Raw genomic sequence first — 17,607 nt, 5'->3', positions numbered from 1 at the left:
TCTTTCTTTCTTTCTTTCTTTCTTTCTTTCTTTCTTTCTTTCTTCTTTCTTTCTTTCTTTCTTTCTTTCTTTCTTTCTTTCTTTCTTTCTTTCTTTCTTTCTTTCTTTCTTTCTTTCTTTCTTTCCATTGCATTTCTATATCATAATATGTGCTAAGCCCTTCTCCAATTTAATGGCTATTTTCTCACTTTCCAGTTTTTTTTTTTTTTAATACTTTGCAAATAACTGCTGGCCTTGGTACCAAGAAGTCCTAAATTCAAATCTTGCCTCAGACTCTGTTACACAGAGGACAGTTATGTTAATTTGCTTTAGTTCAGCTGTAAAATGGGGGACCACAGTGAAGAAAAGGATGGTGAACCACACTCACATCTTTGCCAAGAAAATCCCTTGGACATTGGGAAATGAGTGGTAAACTGTTATTTTTACCTTCTGAATCCAATTCTTCCTGTGCAACAAGAAATTCGGTTCTACACACATATATTGTATGTAGAATATACTGTAATATATTTAACATATATAAGACTGCCTGCCATCTGGGGGAGGGGGGTTGGGGGAAGAAGGGAAAAAATCTGAATAGAAGTAAGTGCAAGGGATAATGTTGTAAAAAATTACCCATGCATATGTACTGTCAAAAAAAAGTTATAATTATAAAATAAAATAAAAATTAAATTATAAAAAAAAAAAAAGAAATGAACAGCAAGATGACTACAGAGAGGCTTGGAGAGTCTTACATAAACTAATGCTGAGTGAAATGAGCAGAACCAGGAGATCATTATACACTTCAACAATGATACTGTATGAGGATGTATTCTGATGGAAGTGGATATCTTCAACATAGAGAAGAGATAATCCAATTCCAATTGATGAATGATGGACAGAATCAGCTACACCCAGAGAAGGAACACTGGGAAATGAGTGTAAACTATTTGCATTTTTGTTTTTCTTCCCAGGATATTTTTACCTTCTGAATCCATTTCTTCCTTTGCAACAACAAGAACAAAAAAATTCAGTTCTGCACATATATATAGTGTATCTAGGATATACTATAACATATTTAATATGTATGGGAATGCCTGCCATCTAGAGGAGGGGGTGGAGGCAAGGAGGGGAAAATTCGGAACAGAAGGAAGTGCAAGGGATAATGTTGTAAAAAATTACCCATGCATATGTACTGTCAAAAAAAAAATGTTATAATTATAAAATTAATTTTAAAAAATTAAAAAAAAAAAAAAAAAAGAAAATCCCTTGGACAAGTTCATGGGATCACAAAGAGTTGGACTGAATAACAGCAACATTATATTTTTATTTTGTTAAATATTTCCAAATTACATTTTAATTTGGTTCTTACAGGGGGGCTTTTGGGGTGGGCTTGTGGGTGGAAGCAATGAGTCTCTATTATAGATGATTGGGTGGGTGGCACTTAGAAAAGCGAAATATGGTTGAAGTAATGACTTTCTGTGCCAGCCTATGAAAGAGCCACCAGACCAATCTCATTTTCTCCTTTCCCTTCTCTTCCTCCCATCTTCTCTGTTCAGATTATTATGGTGGATGAAAGATGAAATGACTGAGGAAAACAAAGGTTCAATCTTTCAAGTTTATCAGTTTATTAAGTGATATATGACAATTGCTTAACAAAAATCAGGACCAGACCTTCTCAGCTTTGACCTGGACTCCAAATACAGGAGTTAAAAATAATAAAATAAGTTTATTAAAAGGAAACAATGCAACTCTAGGTAATCTGATTTCTAATGGGAAGAAAGATAGGGACTTTTCAAGTTGTGAGGCAGAGTTAACAAGTACAGTTTCCTGAATTCAGAAAAAGAAGTCTCCCACTTAAGCACAGTGACTAAATAAATTAAGGAGCATGAAAATAACTAATAAATCAATATGAGGCTGTGGGCTGCTTGAGATGTACACCTATGAAAAAAAACTCCTTAAATCAATCTTTAGATCTGGATAGGTTTCTCATCAGTGTAACCTAGGTGCTTGGTTAAAGATCTCTAAGCTGAGAGGTAGGTGGTCTAATTTCCTAATGGTGTAGGGCTGGGTTCAAATAATGCAAAAAAGGTTTTCTCCCAGTTCCTACGATTGAATAAGCTTTTCTCACAAGACAGAAATTGGACCAGACCCATAATTGAATCAAACTAAGCTAGCTCCAGAACTGAGTCACAAGAGGAAGTCAGCGTGTTTCACCCAATTCCCACAACTAACCCAGTTGCTGTTCTAATATCCTCAATTCCTTCAGTAAAAACAAAGTGCCCAGAACTGTAGCCTGGAAACAATAGTGTATTATGCCCAGGCATTCTCCTTCCTCCAACGTCTACCTTGGGCACAAGCTTTGGGGATTTACATGCACTTATTCACAGCTTTCTGAACCAAGTTCAGTTACCTTAGACTAGATCTCCCCAGTCCCCGGAAATGGTAACAGCTGAGACAGTAGGAAAAATTCCTTGAAGTGGCTAAGATAGACATATGCTGTCCACAGGACTCGGAAGGAGGGTTCATGGACGATGTTTCTGAATCCCTGTCTCCTGGGTAGAGGAGGAAGGAATTTCCTTAAACGATATCATTCCAGAATCTAACCCAGAAGGCAAGGGAGATTTCAGGGACTGAATCTGTCCTAGGGTTTACCTCAAGGGTAAGTCAAGAGCAATCAGGCACTTACTTCCAAGGAAATAATTCTGGCTAGGAAGTAATGTTTTAACCTACTGTTCTCTGGCTCCAAATAGAACATGAGCAATCTGTACTCCATGACAACCCTTCCTTGGAGGTAACTGTAATGACCCCCGTGAGACTTCTCTTCTTCAGGCTAAGCTTTTTTAGCTTCTTCAGCTAATTCTCATCTGGCTTGAACGTGAGGTCTTCCACCCTACTGATCACCTCCTTTGAATATTGTTTAATTGATCAATTTCCTTTTTAAGCTGTGGCCCGACACTGGACACAGCCCACCAGGTGTGGCCTGGCATAGGACAGAATAGAGAGGGACTGCTGCCTCCCCAGTTCTGGAAACGACACCTCTTTTAATGCAGTCTAAGATTGCATCAGTTTCCTGGCTGCCATATCGCCCTGATGACTCACGTTAAGTTTGTAGTCTCTTGCAGAGGTTAATCCTGTTTATTTGGCCTCAGAGGACAGAGCTAGGACCATGGCATGGAGGTTTCAGAGGCAATTTTCAAGAGGATGTAACAGAAAACTTCTTAACAATAGTTTGTCTCTGGAGGTAGCGAGTTCCCTTTGTTAAAAGTCTTCACAAAGAGATTGGATGAGCAATCAGTTATCATGATATGGAAGAATAAATGGTATCACTTGGGCTACAAGATGTCTAAGATTCCTTATAACTCAGATTGTGTGATTCAGAGAAATAAATTATCTGATACAAATACCATTCCCCGTGTGGTCACAGTGAATAGAGTAGACTCATCTTCATAAGTTCAAATCTGTTCTCAGATGCTCCCTAGCTCTGTGACCCTGGGCAAATCACTTAACCCTGTTTGCCTCAGTTTCCCTCATCTGTAAAATGAGCTGGAGAAGGAAATGGCAAATCACCCCAGTATCTTTGCCAAGAAAACCCCAAATGGGGTCATGAATGTTATGAAAAGACTGAAGAATAACAAAGTGTGGGTTCTCCCTTTCCAAAGTAAATGTCTTTTCTAAGAGCCTCCCTCTAGAGCCAGTTTCTGGAATTAATTTTCTCTCTACTTTTGAGGTATAGAATTTAAAGCAAATATCTCATGAGTGACCCTTTTCCTACCAGAGTACTGCTTCTCTTCCTAACCTAGCATCAACTACATCCCTCAAGCCAAAGCTAAGAGTAAGAGAAACTTTTAAAAATCAACAGATTTACTTTAAAACATGTCCAGCGAGTTATTTATGTAACATGACGGTAGCCAATACATCTTTAATAGACATACACAAATATTTCTTCGATCTTTCTCCACAGGCTTCTATATTCTTCTCCTTTCTATTTCCCTCTCTTGCATATTCTCAGAACTTTTGCTGCCCTTTCTATTTCCTGAATTTATTTCTCAGAACTACAAAGTTCACCGGTACATGTCCTTTCAGTAGGTCTGTTTTATTACTGGCAGAGAGGCCACAATGCTGTTTTTGAGGTCAGAAAGGTTTATATTTAAACTTTTGCTTCTGCTGTATACTATCCTTGTGACATTGGGCAAATTATTTAAACTTCTCTTACTCCCATTTCTGTTCATGTAAAATATCAATAATAATTAAGTCTGCTATTTAACTTTCTAGGGTTGTTGAGAATCTCAGATTAAATAATGTATATTTATTTGTGATTCTGGCTCCCCAAAATTCTGGGCTTACACAGACCAAGTCCAGTCCTGGAGGCTGACCCTCAGAAGGTCAGTGTTTTTCTGCTTATTACCCTCCCCTCCAGTTATACTATAGGGAAATATTCAAAATATAGCTCACTTCTTAGTTTCCCCAAATGTGGTCAAGGCTTTCAGCTTCTGCACAAATACTCAATGTATAATATGGGCATTGGGTATGTGACAGCCTTTATTGCCCACTTCTCTCCCACCCCTAACCCCATAAAAAGGATACAAAAGACCCATAGATGTTCATGAACAGATACTGAAAGATAGTCCCTCTCAGAAGGAAAATACAAGGAACTAGTTTTCATGTGGGACCTGCCCAGAATGAGCGTCTCATTACAGATTGAAAGAGGAGGGAGGGTTAACAAGGTCCAGATCTTCTTTACCTCTGCCCACAATAACATGACAGCAGTCTTCCAAATACAGGGTGATCCTCTTCCTTGTCCAAAAAGAACATTGTGGGAGAGCTCTCTCGGCAGTGCACTGGAATCAAACACATGAACTTCAGAAGTGGGGTTATCTGTGAGACAGTTCCAAAGCTGGTGCTGCCCAGAAAATCTAACCTTTCTCTAGCTCAAAGGCTAGTTTATAGAATGATGGTTATCAGTCCAAGTATTTATTAAGGGCTTACTGTGTATGCTAGATACTCTGCTAAACTCTAGGGATATAAAAAAGGCAAAAACCTAGTCCCTGCTCTTAAGGACCTCATAATTTAATGGGAGAGACAATGTACAAATGATATATACATTTTTATGTGTTTAATATGTGCTTATTCATATTCAGATCCAACAACAATAATAATCCTCCAAATAAATAAAATACAAAGGGCTCAGAGATGTCCACAAATGGATACTAAAACATACTCCTTCCCAGAAGGTAAATGCACCAAGCAAGAATATAAAAATTATATAATTATATGAAAGACATAATTCTGTATATATAATCATAATGTACATTGCCTTCTTAGAGAAGGGAGATTTTGAGTAGATGTAGATAGATCTATATATATATATATATATATATATATATATATATATATATATATCTGTCTCTCTAGCTATCTGATTATGAAGAACAGTTTTCCCTTCCACATTGTGACTTTCCCCATCATGGTTTTGATATCTCACAAATTGGCATAAGAAATTAAATGGGAACTTTGGGGTAGTTTTTTGGAAGGTGTGGACCACACGTGAAGGCCAGCAGATGACACAGAACCTATGCCCAAATACTTAAGCCAAATTTTACAAAAAAGATACTATAAACACCATAAAAGAAAAAGAAAGACTTCTATTATGAGGGGAGGAACAAAAATTTTTACATGGATTTTCCACATTGAAGAAGTGGTAAATGAAATTTCAGAGGAAAGATACTAGCTAGGAAATTAAACCCTCCTTCCATACACAAAGTTAGGATTCAAGAACAATTGAACTCTCTTTTCAGGCCTTGTACAGGGACATTGGTTTGATATGTCTACTGTTAGTTGCTCCTGGGAGTAGGGGAACTATTACAAAGGACTATTTATTCTGCAGCAAGTACCAGGGGGAAGGGATGAAGAAACTGACCAGTTCCTTTTATAGGCCACAGGAAAGGAGGCAGCTCTTCCAAAAAAGAGTCTAATTCTACTTCCCACCCACTCTTAGCTGGCAGTCATGCTGGAGGCAGTCCCTGGGAGCCAATAAGAGGCGTTCGTCTTAGCCAGGTGCCAGTGTGCAAGCTGATCTTCCTGGGAAGTGTGTCCTTTACAAACCTCCCAGACGTGGGGCGATGAATAAAATAAGCATTATGACCCCATCAGATAACAGGTGGCACCAGAATGTACAGAGTACAGGCCCTGGAGTCAGGGAGACAGGCCTCAGACACTTACTAGCTGTGTGACCTAGTTTGCCTCAGTTTCCTCATCTGTAAAATGACCTGGAGAAGGAAATGGCAAACCCCTCCAGCATCTTGGCCAAGAAAACCCCAAAGGGGGGGGGGGCAAATAATCAGCTACAAATGAACGGCAACAAGCATCTCCTCAAAGTGATGGGGAACTCCTTAGTTTGGTCAGAGGTTCCCCCAGTACTTGTTGTTATAGCTTCAGTCCGGTGGGGGAAGGAATGCTTATCGAACCACTTCAGGCTGTTAGCTTGGATGACGGCAGCCATTCAGAGAGAGAGACGCCAGACCCAGCTCTCCACCTCAGCCTGTTGTCAGCTCTATGACTCCCTGCTCTCCTGGGAATAAGCCTGAGTTGTAGCTGGGAACAGCAAAAGGGAAATTAGTGCTCTGCTCCTTCATTAGCGCTAAGGAAGAACATGCCCTCACTATGGAGGTAACAGGACACCTGTTTGGGGCTAACTAGCAGGAGAAAAGAGTAGGAACTTTCTCTGCGATCTACCTGTCCTGGGTTTCTTTCAGGATATTGACGATTAGAAGGGATAAATTCTAATTATGTGGAGAAAATACATTTGTGATTTCACTGGGGGGGGGGGGGAATATAATTGTCCAGTCTCCAAGAAAAACCACTGAGGCAGAGCTCTGAACCAATGGCTTTATATAAATGTCCACAGTCTCGTCTAAGGAAATGGAACGCAGACCCTCTTCATGGTCTAAGATGCTCCTGGTCCCCAGGACTTTGTTTTTTATAGGGCTTGACATCCAAATCTACCAAAGAGACATGGTAAAATGCAGAATTTCACTGCTTGATACACCTTGCTTTTGAAGGCCAAAAATGCCATAGCAGCCAGGAAGGTGGGGAGGGAAGGGGCAGGGAGACTGGAGGCAGGAGTGTCACAGGTTGGATGAAGCATGGAGCATCTCCACTGACTAAGTGGTTCATCTACTCATGTTGGGCAAGAGAATGTTGTCCAGAGGTACAAAAATAAGTTGGGGGAACTTTCCAAAGAATCAAGGCATCCCACCCGTGTTGAGTTTAGACGTGGAATTTGAATAAACTGGGATCTGATATCTTTGTTAGCATTCTTGTAGTTATGCAAATGAGCCTCATAATTTGGTAAGCAAATAGTAAACACTCTCCTGCAAAGTTTGAGGTCTATGAAGGTCAAGTAAGAGAATCTATCTTATCTAATTATCCCTTTATGATTTATATAAAATATCAAACTGATTAATACTGATTAGAATAGAATAAGAATAGACTAGAATACTGACTAAAATTAGAATTAGAATAGAATAGAATTAGAAAAATGACTATCTAACAGGTATATTTATAACTCCCATCTTTCACAACTGTTCAATCACTCATGGATTGGTTGTAAATTCTATGAAGACCACGGCTTAAATGGCTATAATTTTTCTAGCACTTAGCACAGTGATTGGTACACAGTAGGCACTTAATATATGATTGCTAAAGGAATAAAGGAATGACTTGGGGAAAACTTCTTTACCTTATTGCCTCTTCTAGCCCTGACTTTCTGATTATCTCTGTTCTCCAAACTCTTCCATGTTTAACTGTGGTCTGATATGTCAATGCTGTCGTTGGTCCTCAGAGCTTCTAATTCCTTTCCTCCTCCTGCAGGCTTCAAATCCTCTGTGGCAATCCCGGGGTTCCACTACAGTGTCCTCAGGGGGACGGTTCCGCTGCCCATCCTGTAGGCATGAGGTTGTCCTGGACAGACATGGTGTGTATGGACTGCAGCGCAATCTGCTGGTGGAAAACATCATTGACATTTACAAGCAGGAGTCTTCACGGTGAGTCCTAATTTTCTCCCTTAATGTTCTGTAGATTCATATTCAGCACTTACAAAGTACCTACTGTATGCTGATATTTGTGTTAGGTCCTGGGAAAAATACAGTGTTTAAATAAGTCCTGGTATGGACTTCATAGAATCTGGACTAATGGAAAGTTAGCCACAAATATAGATGTCATTATTCATTCATTAAATAAATATTTACTAAAGCACCTACTACATGCCAAGCACTGTACTAGGTTCTGGGGATACAAAAAGGTAAAAACATTACCTATTATCTTTTTAATTTTTTATTAATTTTTATTTATTTAAAATTTTTATTTCCCCCAATTATATGTAGAAATAACTTAATTTTTTTTACATATTTCCTTATGAATCATGTTATGAAAGAAAAATCAGAACAAAAGGGAAAAACCATGAGAGAGAAAAAAAAAAAACAAGAAAATGGAAAAAAAAAAAAGTGAACATAGCATGTGTTGATTTACATTTAAGAACTCCATAGTTCTTTCTCTGCATTTGGATGGCATTTTCTTTCTAAAGTTTATTGGGATCACTGAACTGCTGAGAAAAAATAAATCCATCATAGTTGATCATTGCACAATCTTGCTGTTGCTGTGTACAATCTTTTCCTGGTTTTGCTTGTTTTGCTCAGCATTCATGTAAATCTTTCCAGGTCTTTCTAAAATCAGCCTGTTCATCATTTTTTATAGAACAATAATATTCCATTACTTTAATACACCATAACATATTCAGCTATTCCCCCCAATTGATTGGGCATTTACTCATTTTCCAGTTCTTTGCAAAAAAGGAAAAAGCTGCAACAAACATTTTTGCACATATGGGTCTTTTTCTCTCTGACAGTCCCTATTCTCTTTTTTTTTCTTTTATAGTAAATATTTTTTATTTATAAAACATAGGAATGGGTAATTTTTCAACATTGATCCTTGCAAAACTTTCTGTTCTAAATTACTCCTTCCTTCCTTCCACCCCCTCCCTTAGATAGCAGGTAGTCCAATACATGTTAAATATGCTAAATATATGTTAAACCCAATATATGTGTACATATTTATACTTATCTTGCTGTACAAGAAAAATATGATCTAGAAAGAAAAAAAAAAACCTGAGAAGGAAAACAAAATGCAAGCAAATATCAACAGAAAAAGTGAAAATGCTATGTTGTGTTTCAAAACTGAGTTCCCACAAGCCTCTCTCTGTGTGCATATGACTTTCTTCATCACTGAACAAATGAAACTGGTTTGAATCATCACATTATTGAAGAGAGCCATGTCTATCAAAATTGATCATCATATAATCTTGTTGTTGCTGTGTATCTCCTGGTTCTGCTCATTTCATTTAGCATCAGTTTATGTAAGTCTTGCCAGGCCTCTCTGAAATCATCCGGTTGATCATTTCTTACAGAACAATGATATTCCATAATATTGATATACCATAACTTATTCAGCCATTCTCCAATTGATGGGCATCCATTCAGCTTCCACTTTCTAGCCACTACAAAAGGTGTGCCACAAACATTTTTGCACATATGGATCCCTTTCCCTCCTTTAAGATCTCTTTGGGATATAAGTCCAGTAGAAACACTGCTAGATTAAAAAGTAGGCACAGTTTGATAACTTTTTGAGCATAATTCCAAATTGCTCTCCAGAATGGTTGGATCCATTCACAGTGACAGTCCCCTATTCTCGAGGAGATTACAATCTAGTAGGGGAGAAAATATGCAAGCAAATATATACAAAGCAAACTATATATAAGAAAATAGGAAATAATAGAGGGAAGGCATTTGAATTTTGATGGGAAGGCTTCCTTTAGAAGGTGGGATTTCACTTAGGACTTAAAGGAAGCCCAGGAGGTCAGTAATCAGAGTGGAAGGGAGTGGAGAGAGGTAAAGGGGAAAGCCAGAGAAAATCCCTGGAGCCAAGACATATGAGTTCTTGTTTATAGAATAGTCTAGTGGCTTTTTATTAAAGAGTATATCCAGGAATTAATGTGTAAGAATAATGAAAGGTTAGGAAAGGACTAGGACTTTGAGTGTTAAAGAGAGCATTTTGTATTTTATTTGAGAGGCACCGGGAAACATCTAGAGTTTATTGAGTAGGGGATTGGGATGACATGAATGGACCTGAGTTTTAGGAAAATCACTTTAGTGACTGAGGAAGGCTATCTGCTTTTGCAGGTATAGCCTGCTATTGTAATAATGTGGGTTTAAGGTGTTGAGGGTTTGTAGCAGAATGATGGCATTGTCAGGGGAGAGAAGGGGACATAATGGAGAGACGTTGCAAGGGTAAAATTTGTAACATCTCAGAGATGGTGGAGAATGAGAGAGAATGGCGAATCCATCATGACTTCTAGGTTTCAAGCCTAGTGTTGCCTTCTACAATAACATGGAAGATAGGGAGGGAGGCTGGGGAAGGAAAGACAATAAGTTTGGATTTGGAGTTTAAGATGTCTGATGGATATGTAGTTGAAGATGTCTGGAAGATAGTTGAAGATGTGAATCGGAGGCTATTGTACAGATGGGGAAGGGCAGGTAGAAGGACAGAGGATGAAGACAAGTTTAAATCCAGCCTCAGACACTTAAGAGCTGTGTAGCTCTGGGCAAGTTATTTAACCTGTTGGCTTCAGCTCCTCATTTGCAAAAAAAAAAAAAAAAAAAAAAAAAAAAAAAAATGAACTGGAGAAGGGAATAGCAAATAAGTATTTGCCAAGATGTGACTGAAATGAGTGAACTACAGAGAAATTGTTGCAAGACAGGCAGATTTGAGTCATCAGCATTAAGATGGTACTTAAATGCAGAGGAGCTGATAGTTTATCAAGTGAAGTATAGAAGAACAAAAAAAAAAAAAAAAGAGGGCTTAGAACCTTGAGGAACACTTAAGGTTAGAACGCATGTGATATTCTAAACAATCAGATAGATGAAGAATGTCTATTGAGTTGATGGACAGTTGGATGGACAATCTATAGATCTGATCCATCAGTACTTATATTTGTATGCACTGCATACACTGCATAGACAATAAGCTGGGACCAAAAAGTGAACAAGCTAAAGGAGAGCAGGCTAGAATGCCTTTGGGAAATTGTGCAGTGCCCTTAATGACTCCCAAGTGTCTCCCTAAAAAGGACCCACTGTTTAGTCTCAATATTCTTCTGGCAATCATTCCTGGTGATGACTTGAAGAATACCATATCCTCTGAAGAATTCATTTTGAAGATTACTCAAAGGGTAATGGAGAGAAGTATGGGGAGCCTAACACATTACCATCCCAGAACTAAATGAGAGAATGATATTGTCAGAGATGAAAGGCTAGAAAAGAAGATGGGCCTGACATGTACTAAGAAAGAAAAGGATAAGAGAATATGGAGGAGCTAGGCGGCACAGTGGATAGAGCACCAGCCCTGAAGTCAGGAGGACCTGAGTTCAAATCTGAACTCAGACACTTAACACTTCCTAGCTGTGTGACCCTGGGCAAGTCACTTAACCTCAAAAAAAAAAAAATACACACTATTCCTCCATTGCCAGCAATACAATCAGGGAAAATTAAAAAAAAAAAAAACAAACTTGAGGAAAGAATCCAGTGAGTTTGGTGGATCCCTAAGAAAAGATTGACAGAATTCATGGACAAGAGACACCCAAAGTTGAGGGTGACTTGTGCATCGTTGGAGGGAGTATACAACCAGGAACTTGAGGATCCATTGAAAAAGTGTGCACGATAGAGAGACACTTTTGTGCCCAATGGCACATATTTGCTAGGAGGCTAACTTGAATGATTTAGGAGGTGACCTCAGATTTTAAAACAAGGTGAATACAATTGGCCCATGAGGAGAATGGATTCATGTGGCAATCTCAGCCCTTATTTCTACTCATAACTAGTAGACAAAAAGAGCAGACTTTGCATCCAGGAACACCTAGGTTTAAAGCCCCCTTCTGAATGTCTTCTAGTTACGTGAGCCTGGACAAATCATGCTCTGTTGCAGAAGTTCTAACCTGTACCAGTAGAGAGAATTTTCTCATATGAGAGTTCCCTAAATCAATAAATCACAGATCCAGTACCTAACCTTTTCCTCCTACGCAATCTGTTTGACTCTTTGAAGACCTGGGGAGGGCCATTGTCCATGAATTGTTTAAGAGATTAGACAAAGGTTCGAGACAGATAGCCCAGCTCCCATCTTCTGTTCTGGGTGGTTTCGGCAGTCATTTTTTGACTGCTAGAGGCAACCTCCACTTTCTCATCTGTTCAGACCTGTCTTTGTTCACCCTCGGTTCTCTCCTGATGATCCCTCTGCTACCACCCCCCAGGCCTCTGCATTCTAAAGCAGAGCAGCACCTGATGTGTGAAGAGCACGAGGAGGAGAAGATTAACATCTATTGCCTGAGCTGTGAGGTGCCCACCTGCTCCCTCTGCAAAGTGTTCGGTGCTCATAAGGACTGTGAGGTGGCCCCTCTGCCCAACATCTACAAACGCCAGAAGGTAACAACCCCCATTGTGGGCACAGAGACATGGTCTGAAGGTCCCTATCTTACCCAAACTCCCAGCTATGGAATCCATCCTCTACCCAGCTTCCCACAACTGACACAATTTGGTTCAAAATCCCTCCTTTCATAGCCTCTGAAAACAGCTTCCCTGGGTTAGATTTTCTGAAGTAGTTTCCTAAGGATACCCTCCCCAGGCAAGAACCCTTTCCCTGCTTCTGTTGCTGACCATCATGGCTATCTGTCTAAAGGGTGGGGGAGGGCCTGGAAGTGGGAATACCTAGGTATAGAATCACTTTGCTCCTGACATACGTGGCAGAGTGAGCTGAGCGACGGTATCGCCATGCTGGTGGCTGGAAATGACCGGGTCCAAGCAGTCATTACTCAGATGGAAGAGGTGTGCCAGACTATTGAAGTAAGTGGGAGGCATCTTCAGGGGAAGTGGTGGAAGGAGTGGGGGACTGCTGCTATGGTAAATGGGGAATCTGGTGGGGAAATGGGCAGAGAAAAGCGTTTCTCTGAACTTTCCGTCCAAGGCAAGGCTCAAGACCAGGAATTCCTTTGTGTGTTGGAAGAACTGCATGCTTGTGCCTTTCCCTGGCCCTCTTCAATCTCTCCAGGTCTCCTCCCTCCCTCCCTCCCCCCCTTGGAGGTTAGACTATTAGATGGGACCAATTCTGCATGTGGGTATGTGATACCCCTCAGCTCTGTGACTATCTGTGGTAGCTGACAGGGCAGGGCCCTGACAGCATAGGTTCTAGGAGTCCCTCTGGGCTTTTTCGGAGTGCCTGAGACCCTGGGCCCTCGGAACATCCACCTCCAACATCTCCACCCCAACCTCAGGACAATAGCCGCAGGCAGAAGCAGTTACTGGGGCAGAGGTTTGAGACGCTGTGTGCAGTGCTGGAAGAGAGGAAAGCAGAATTGCTTCAGGTCCTGGCCCGGGAGCAGGAGGAAAAGCTTCAGCGGGTTCGAGGGCTCATCCGTCAATATGGAGACCACTTGGAGGCCTCAAGCAAGCTTGTGGAATCTGCCATTCAGTCCATGGAGGAGCCACAGATGGCTCTCTACCTCCAGGTGGGGCAAGTATAGGAGCAGAAGGTCTTCCTGACTGTTGGAGAGGGAGTGGGGTGGGACATAGGCTGGTAAGAGAGCCAGCTGTTAGCCTCACTTTTGCTTTCCCTTTCCCCCCTGTAGCAGGCCAAGGAGCTGATTAAAAAGTGAGTCTGCTGTGTTGGATTTCACTCTTAACTGGGCTGCAGAGATTGGTAAAGAGGAAGAGGGAGGGAGAGGGTATATGTATATGTGGTGATCTGTGTCTGAGATGTCCTGCCTGGAGCAGGAAGGGATGGGGGTCCATTTTGGGGCCTGGGCTGAAGGATCAGGGCAGGCTCCTTGAGGGCATCTCAGGGTTGAGTCGAGCCCACTGTCGTAGGGTTGGGGACATGGCAAAGGTGGAGTTGGCTGGTCGGCCAGAACCAGGCTATGAAAGCATGGAACAGTTCTCAGTGAGTGTGGAACATGTGGCTGAGATGCTCCGGACAATCGACTTCCAGACTGGTGAGAGACCTGGGAAGAAACGGATGGGCTGAAATGCTTGGACCAAAGGAAAGGGGAGGGGGGTGAATTGGAGGCAATTTACAGAGATATGATCATAGATTTAGAGAGAGAAGGGACCTTTCAGGTCATCTACTCCCACTCTCTTATTTTCCTTTTAGGAAATTGAAACTCAGAGATGTGACTCATCTAAAGTCACACAGATAGAACCAGAATCATAAGATGATAACTCTAGAACTAGAGAGGACCTTAAAGGTCATCTAGTCCAACCCCCTCCCTCGTTTTACACCTGAGGAAACTGAGTCCCAGCAAAGTGAAGTGAATTGTCCAAGAGGCACAAGAAGTAAATTTCAACAATAGGATTTGAACCCAGGCTATCAGATGGTAGGCATCAGATAGATGGATAGTTCTTCTCCCTCTAAATCATGTTGTCCAGTTGGGTTTGGAGCTAATTAAGGGACATGAAGGAGCTGAGGATTCGACATGATAGAGTCCGAGCCTATGTAATTAGAACTTTTATATTTGCCCCAGGGGGTTCTGGGGAGGAAGAAGAAGAGGAGTTGGTGCTGGAAGGGGAAGATGGCAGTGCCGGCGCTGAGGAAGAGAGATTGGAGGCTTCTACTTAGGGTAAGTGAGCCCTAATAGGTTGTGGAAATGCCTTTCGAAAGACTGATTCAGTAAAAATAATAGGAGTTCAGAGCTAAAGCAGGTGGTAGATTGGCCCTTCTCGACTGGTTTCCAGCAGCCATAGAGCTAAAGTATCCGGGGAAGCTAAGGTATCTCACCCTCTGGGATGCAAGTGCCTCTCTTGGGCCCCTAGATTCCTTCCAGAGCCTGAGTTCCTGAAGAATAATGTCCTCTCTATCCTTTCCCTCTCCCGGCCTTTCCCAAAGCGCTGGGTGTAGGAGATGCTGTTCAGGAGCTCAACCAGCGGGGAGGCGCAGTAGCTTCTGGTCTAAGCGGAGTTGGGTGCAGCCTCTGGGGTCCTCTCGGCACCTCTTTAACGCGCCCACCCACCTAGCCTTTCCCTTGAAACAGGTCTGCGCGGAGCGCCTCAAAAAAACCCCGCGGTTCCGGCAGCCACTTAAGGATCACTCGGAAGACACCGGGAGAGGACGAGTCCCCAAGCTGCCCTGAGGCTCAATAAAGGATGTTTGCCTTCTGGGGTCCGAATTCTCTGCTTCTGTCCGCATAGCCCCGTGGCCCGTGCCCAATCCCCAATCGCGCGCTCTCTTTTCCCCATTCCCAGAGATCAACTGTAGCCCCGCCCCCTCTATCCCTTTTTAAGTTGGGGTCTATCGATCACCCAGGGAAGAAGCAAGCTCTCCCCTCAAACCTTAGCTGGAGACGGAGGGAGGGGGCGGCGGGTCACTGTTTACTCAGGTTTGGAGTGGGAAGCAATCAGAGGGAGCGGGCGCGTTTGTAGACTGACTGATAGCCCCGAAACCCTGGGGGTCCGCTTTCCGAAGGGTCTGGGATTGGCAAATGGATTTGTAACCGTTTTCTGAGAGCCCGGAGAAGCCTCTGCCCCCTTACTCTCCCCCTTACTCTAGGCTAGTCGGATGGGGTTCCACAGAAAGGGTTTGGGTCTGGCTCTGCAGAGTGGCTTGATCCAGGATCTCAGCCCGGTGTCCCCTCCGCCCCCCGCCCCTCGCCCCCACCCCAAAGAGGGAGACTCCGACTCTTCAACGCTTTTATTAGAAGACAGAAGCACGGTCCTCAGAAGGGAGCCGAACCCGGCCGCGCCGCGCACAATTCCGGGGGCTTCCAAGACTGGTTCCAAGACCGGTCCCAAGACCCAGGACGGCGCCGCCTCTTCGGTCCCAGAGGGCAGAACGGGGTTGGCCAGCTCGGGTTCACTTGCCCACCGAGTCCAAGATGATCCGGTTCTGCTTGGCTTGCTCCCTCTGGCTCTGCGACCGTGCCTGGGCCAGCAGGGTCCGCATCAGGTGGAAGGTCAGGTCGATGGAAACAGGAGATTCGTCCCGTTTGGGCTTGGACCGATAGCTTAGGGGCGAGAAGAGGGAGCCTGTCCCAGCGGCCAAACGCGGGAAACGTTCGGTCAATAGGAGGAGGGCACGGGCTCCCCCGGCCTGATTCCTGGGACTCCACCGCAAACTCCGGTCCGGACCCTTGTCCCGGGGGGACACCGCCTCTAGAGGCCCCCGGCTGCAGGTGCTCAGGCGCAGCTGGACTAAGAGAAGCAGCAGTACCGCCAACAGAACCGTGCGCCCCGGCCGTCTCATGGTGTTGGTGCCGCCGCTGTCGGTCCCTGGGAGGCACACACACAAGGGGTAGGGCTCGCGGAAGATCGGCTGGTGTGGGGGCTGGGGGGCGGCCTCTGGCCACTTGTACCCCAGCATATTCCCTCCCATCGCAACCTCGGACACCGCGTGCCCTGCCCGACCACGTCCACCACGTGCCCCGATAGCCGCGGAAGCCAGGCGCGCACCCCAGCCACCCTTCGATGGGAGATGAGGTCTGGGACACGTCCCGCGGCGGAACCATCCCACCTCCCAGCCCGCCCGGGAAGGGGACTAGACTACCCAGCAAAGCAGCTGGGAGAGCAAGCAAGGAAGGCTGGTCCGGGAGGGCGCCGAGCGAGGGGTGCGGTGTGCTCCCAATGAGCCACTCACTGGTTTCTCCGGGGATGTTGCCTTGTGGGGGGTGGGTAGCAGAGCTTCGGTCACTGTCCCAATCGAACCGGAGTCTGGGAGCACGGGGCTGGTTGCCAGTGCCTGGGGAAGGCGGGTAGTGTCCCGGGGCTGCTGCCAGATTTATATAGGGACGGGGCAGCTCCGATTGACGTCAGCGAAGGACATGCACTGATTGTAGATGAAGTGACAGAACCGCAGCTCTAAGACCGGCTGGGCGAGGAGTGGACTGCCCCCCTCCTCCTCCCCCGGGGACAAGACCCCCTGAATGGAAATACCGCCTGCTACCTGTAGGGGTAAGCTCTGAGGAAGGGACTTGGTAGTCCATAGGGATAGATGGGTCCGGACGTGGGCAGTCAGGCTTGGACCCAAGGACCCAGGCAGACCTCGCACCGTTTCCAATTTAGTAAACAGCACCTTCCCTTTTCTGCGCCCTCCCTCCAGGGGGAAAACCTCAACTAATAAGGGAGATTTTTCCTTGCCGAGAAGGGGAAACCTAAAAGCAAACTAATAGCAAAATTGTGGAGCTGTCCGTGGTTCTTACTACAGCTTTCTTTCCACCAGTTTCAGCAGAAGAGGAATCTGAATTGTAGACTGAGAGGAGAAAGGGGACAATATAGTTGGCACACAGCTCTGATAGCCCACGCTTCCAGGTCTGCAGCCAGAGACTGGGTCCAAAGGCTGTCCTCATGGACAACAAAGACCAAATTAATTCACTGAGCTGATTCTCTTTTTCCCAAAGACTCCCTACCATTAGTACTTCTCTAGATGCCGAAAAGTCCAGGCTCTTTTAATAGAGGAAATAAAAGCAGATAGTCTTGGACCCCAGGAAATTCCCATACCAAAGGGGGTACCCTGGGAAGATGAAAGTTATACAAAAAGGAATTACTC

General features: G+C 43.7%; 2 protein-coding genes across 2 annotated transcripts; one reads left to right on the top strand and one right to left on the bottom strand.

Annotated features, from left to right (window-relative positions):
- The first annotated feature begins 6,639 nt into the window (after positions 1-6,639).
- Positions 6,640-15,232, top strand: TRIM54 (tripartite motif containing 54). The gene is made up of 9 exons (XM_074284749.1): positions 6,640-6,645; positions 7,822-8,021; positions 12,332-12,503; positions 12,825-12,920; positions 13,349-13,582; positions 13,703-13,725; positions 13,941-14,065; positions 14,594-14,689; positions 15,101-15,232. Exons 1-8 carry the CDS (start codon positions 6,640-6,642, stop codon positions 14,686-14,688), a joined length of 951 nt encoding a protein of 316 aa, XP_074140850.1. The 3' UTR covers position 14,689; positions 15,101-15,232.
- A 579-nt stretch (positions 15,233-15,811) lies between these two features.
- UCN (urocortin) lies at positions 15,812-16,866 on the bottom strand. The gene is made up of 2 exons (XM_074288354.1): positions 16,699-16,866; positions 15,812-16,334 (listed from the first exon to the last, which is right to left on the bottom strand). The coding sequence occupies exon 2, from the start codon at positions 16,306-16,308 to the stop codon at positions 15,919-15,921; it is 390 nt and encodes a 129-aa protein (XP_074144455.1). The 5' UTR covers positions 16,309-16,334; positions 16,699-16,866; the 3' UTR covers positions 15,812-15,918.
- Positions 16,867-17,607: the final 741 nt, after the last annotated feature.

The sequence above is a fragment of the Sminthopsis crassicaudata genome, chromosome 2, assembly GCF_048593235.1.
Source record: "Sminthopsis crassicaudata isolate SCR6 chromosome 2, ASM4859323v1, whole genome shotgun sequence".
Taxonomy (NCBI): Eukaryota; Metazoa; Chordata; class Mammalia; order Dasyuromorphia; family Dasyuridae; genus Sminthopsis; species Sminthopsis crassicaudata.
The sequence above is the reverse complement of the archived record's forward strand: the minus strand, read 5'-3'. Positions and strand labels throughout refer to the sequence as shown.

What these genes read in the sequence shown, in the direction of transcription:
- TRIM54 (XM_074284749.1), top strand. An exon ending in AGGTGTGCCAGACTATTGAA is followed by an intron (nt 12,921 to 13,348) that starts GTAAGTGGGAGG and finishes CCCCAACCTCAG; the next exon opens with GACAATAGCCGCAGGCAGAA. An exon ending in GACAATCGACTTCCAGACTG is followed by an intron (nt 14,066 to 14,593) that starts GTGAGAGACCTG and finishes TATTTGCCCCAG; the next exon opens with GGGGTTCTGGGGAGGAAGAA.
- UCN (XM_074288354.1), bottom strand. Translation starts at nt 16,308, where the DNA reads ATGAGACGGCCGGGGCGCACGGTTCTGTTGGCGGTACTGCTGCTTCTC.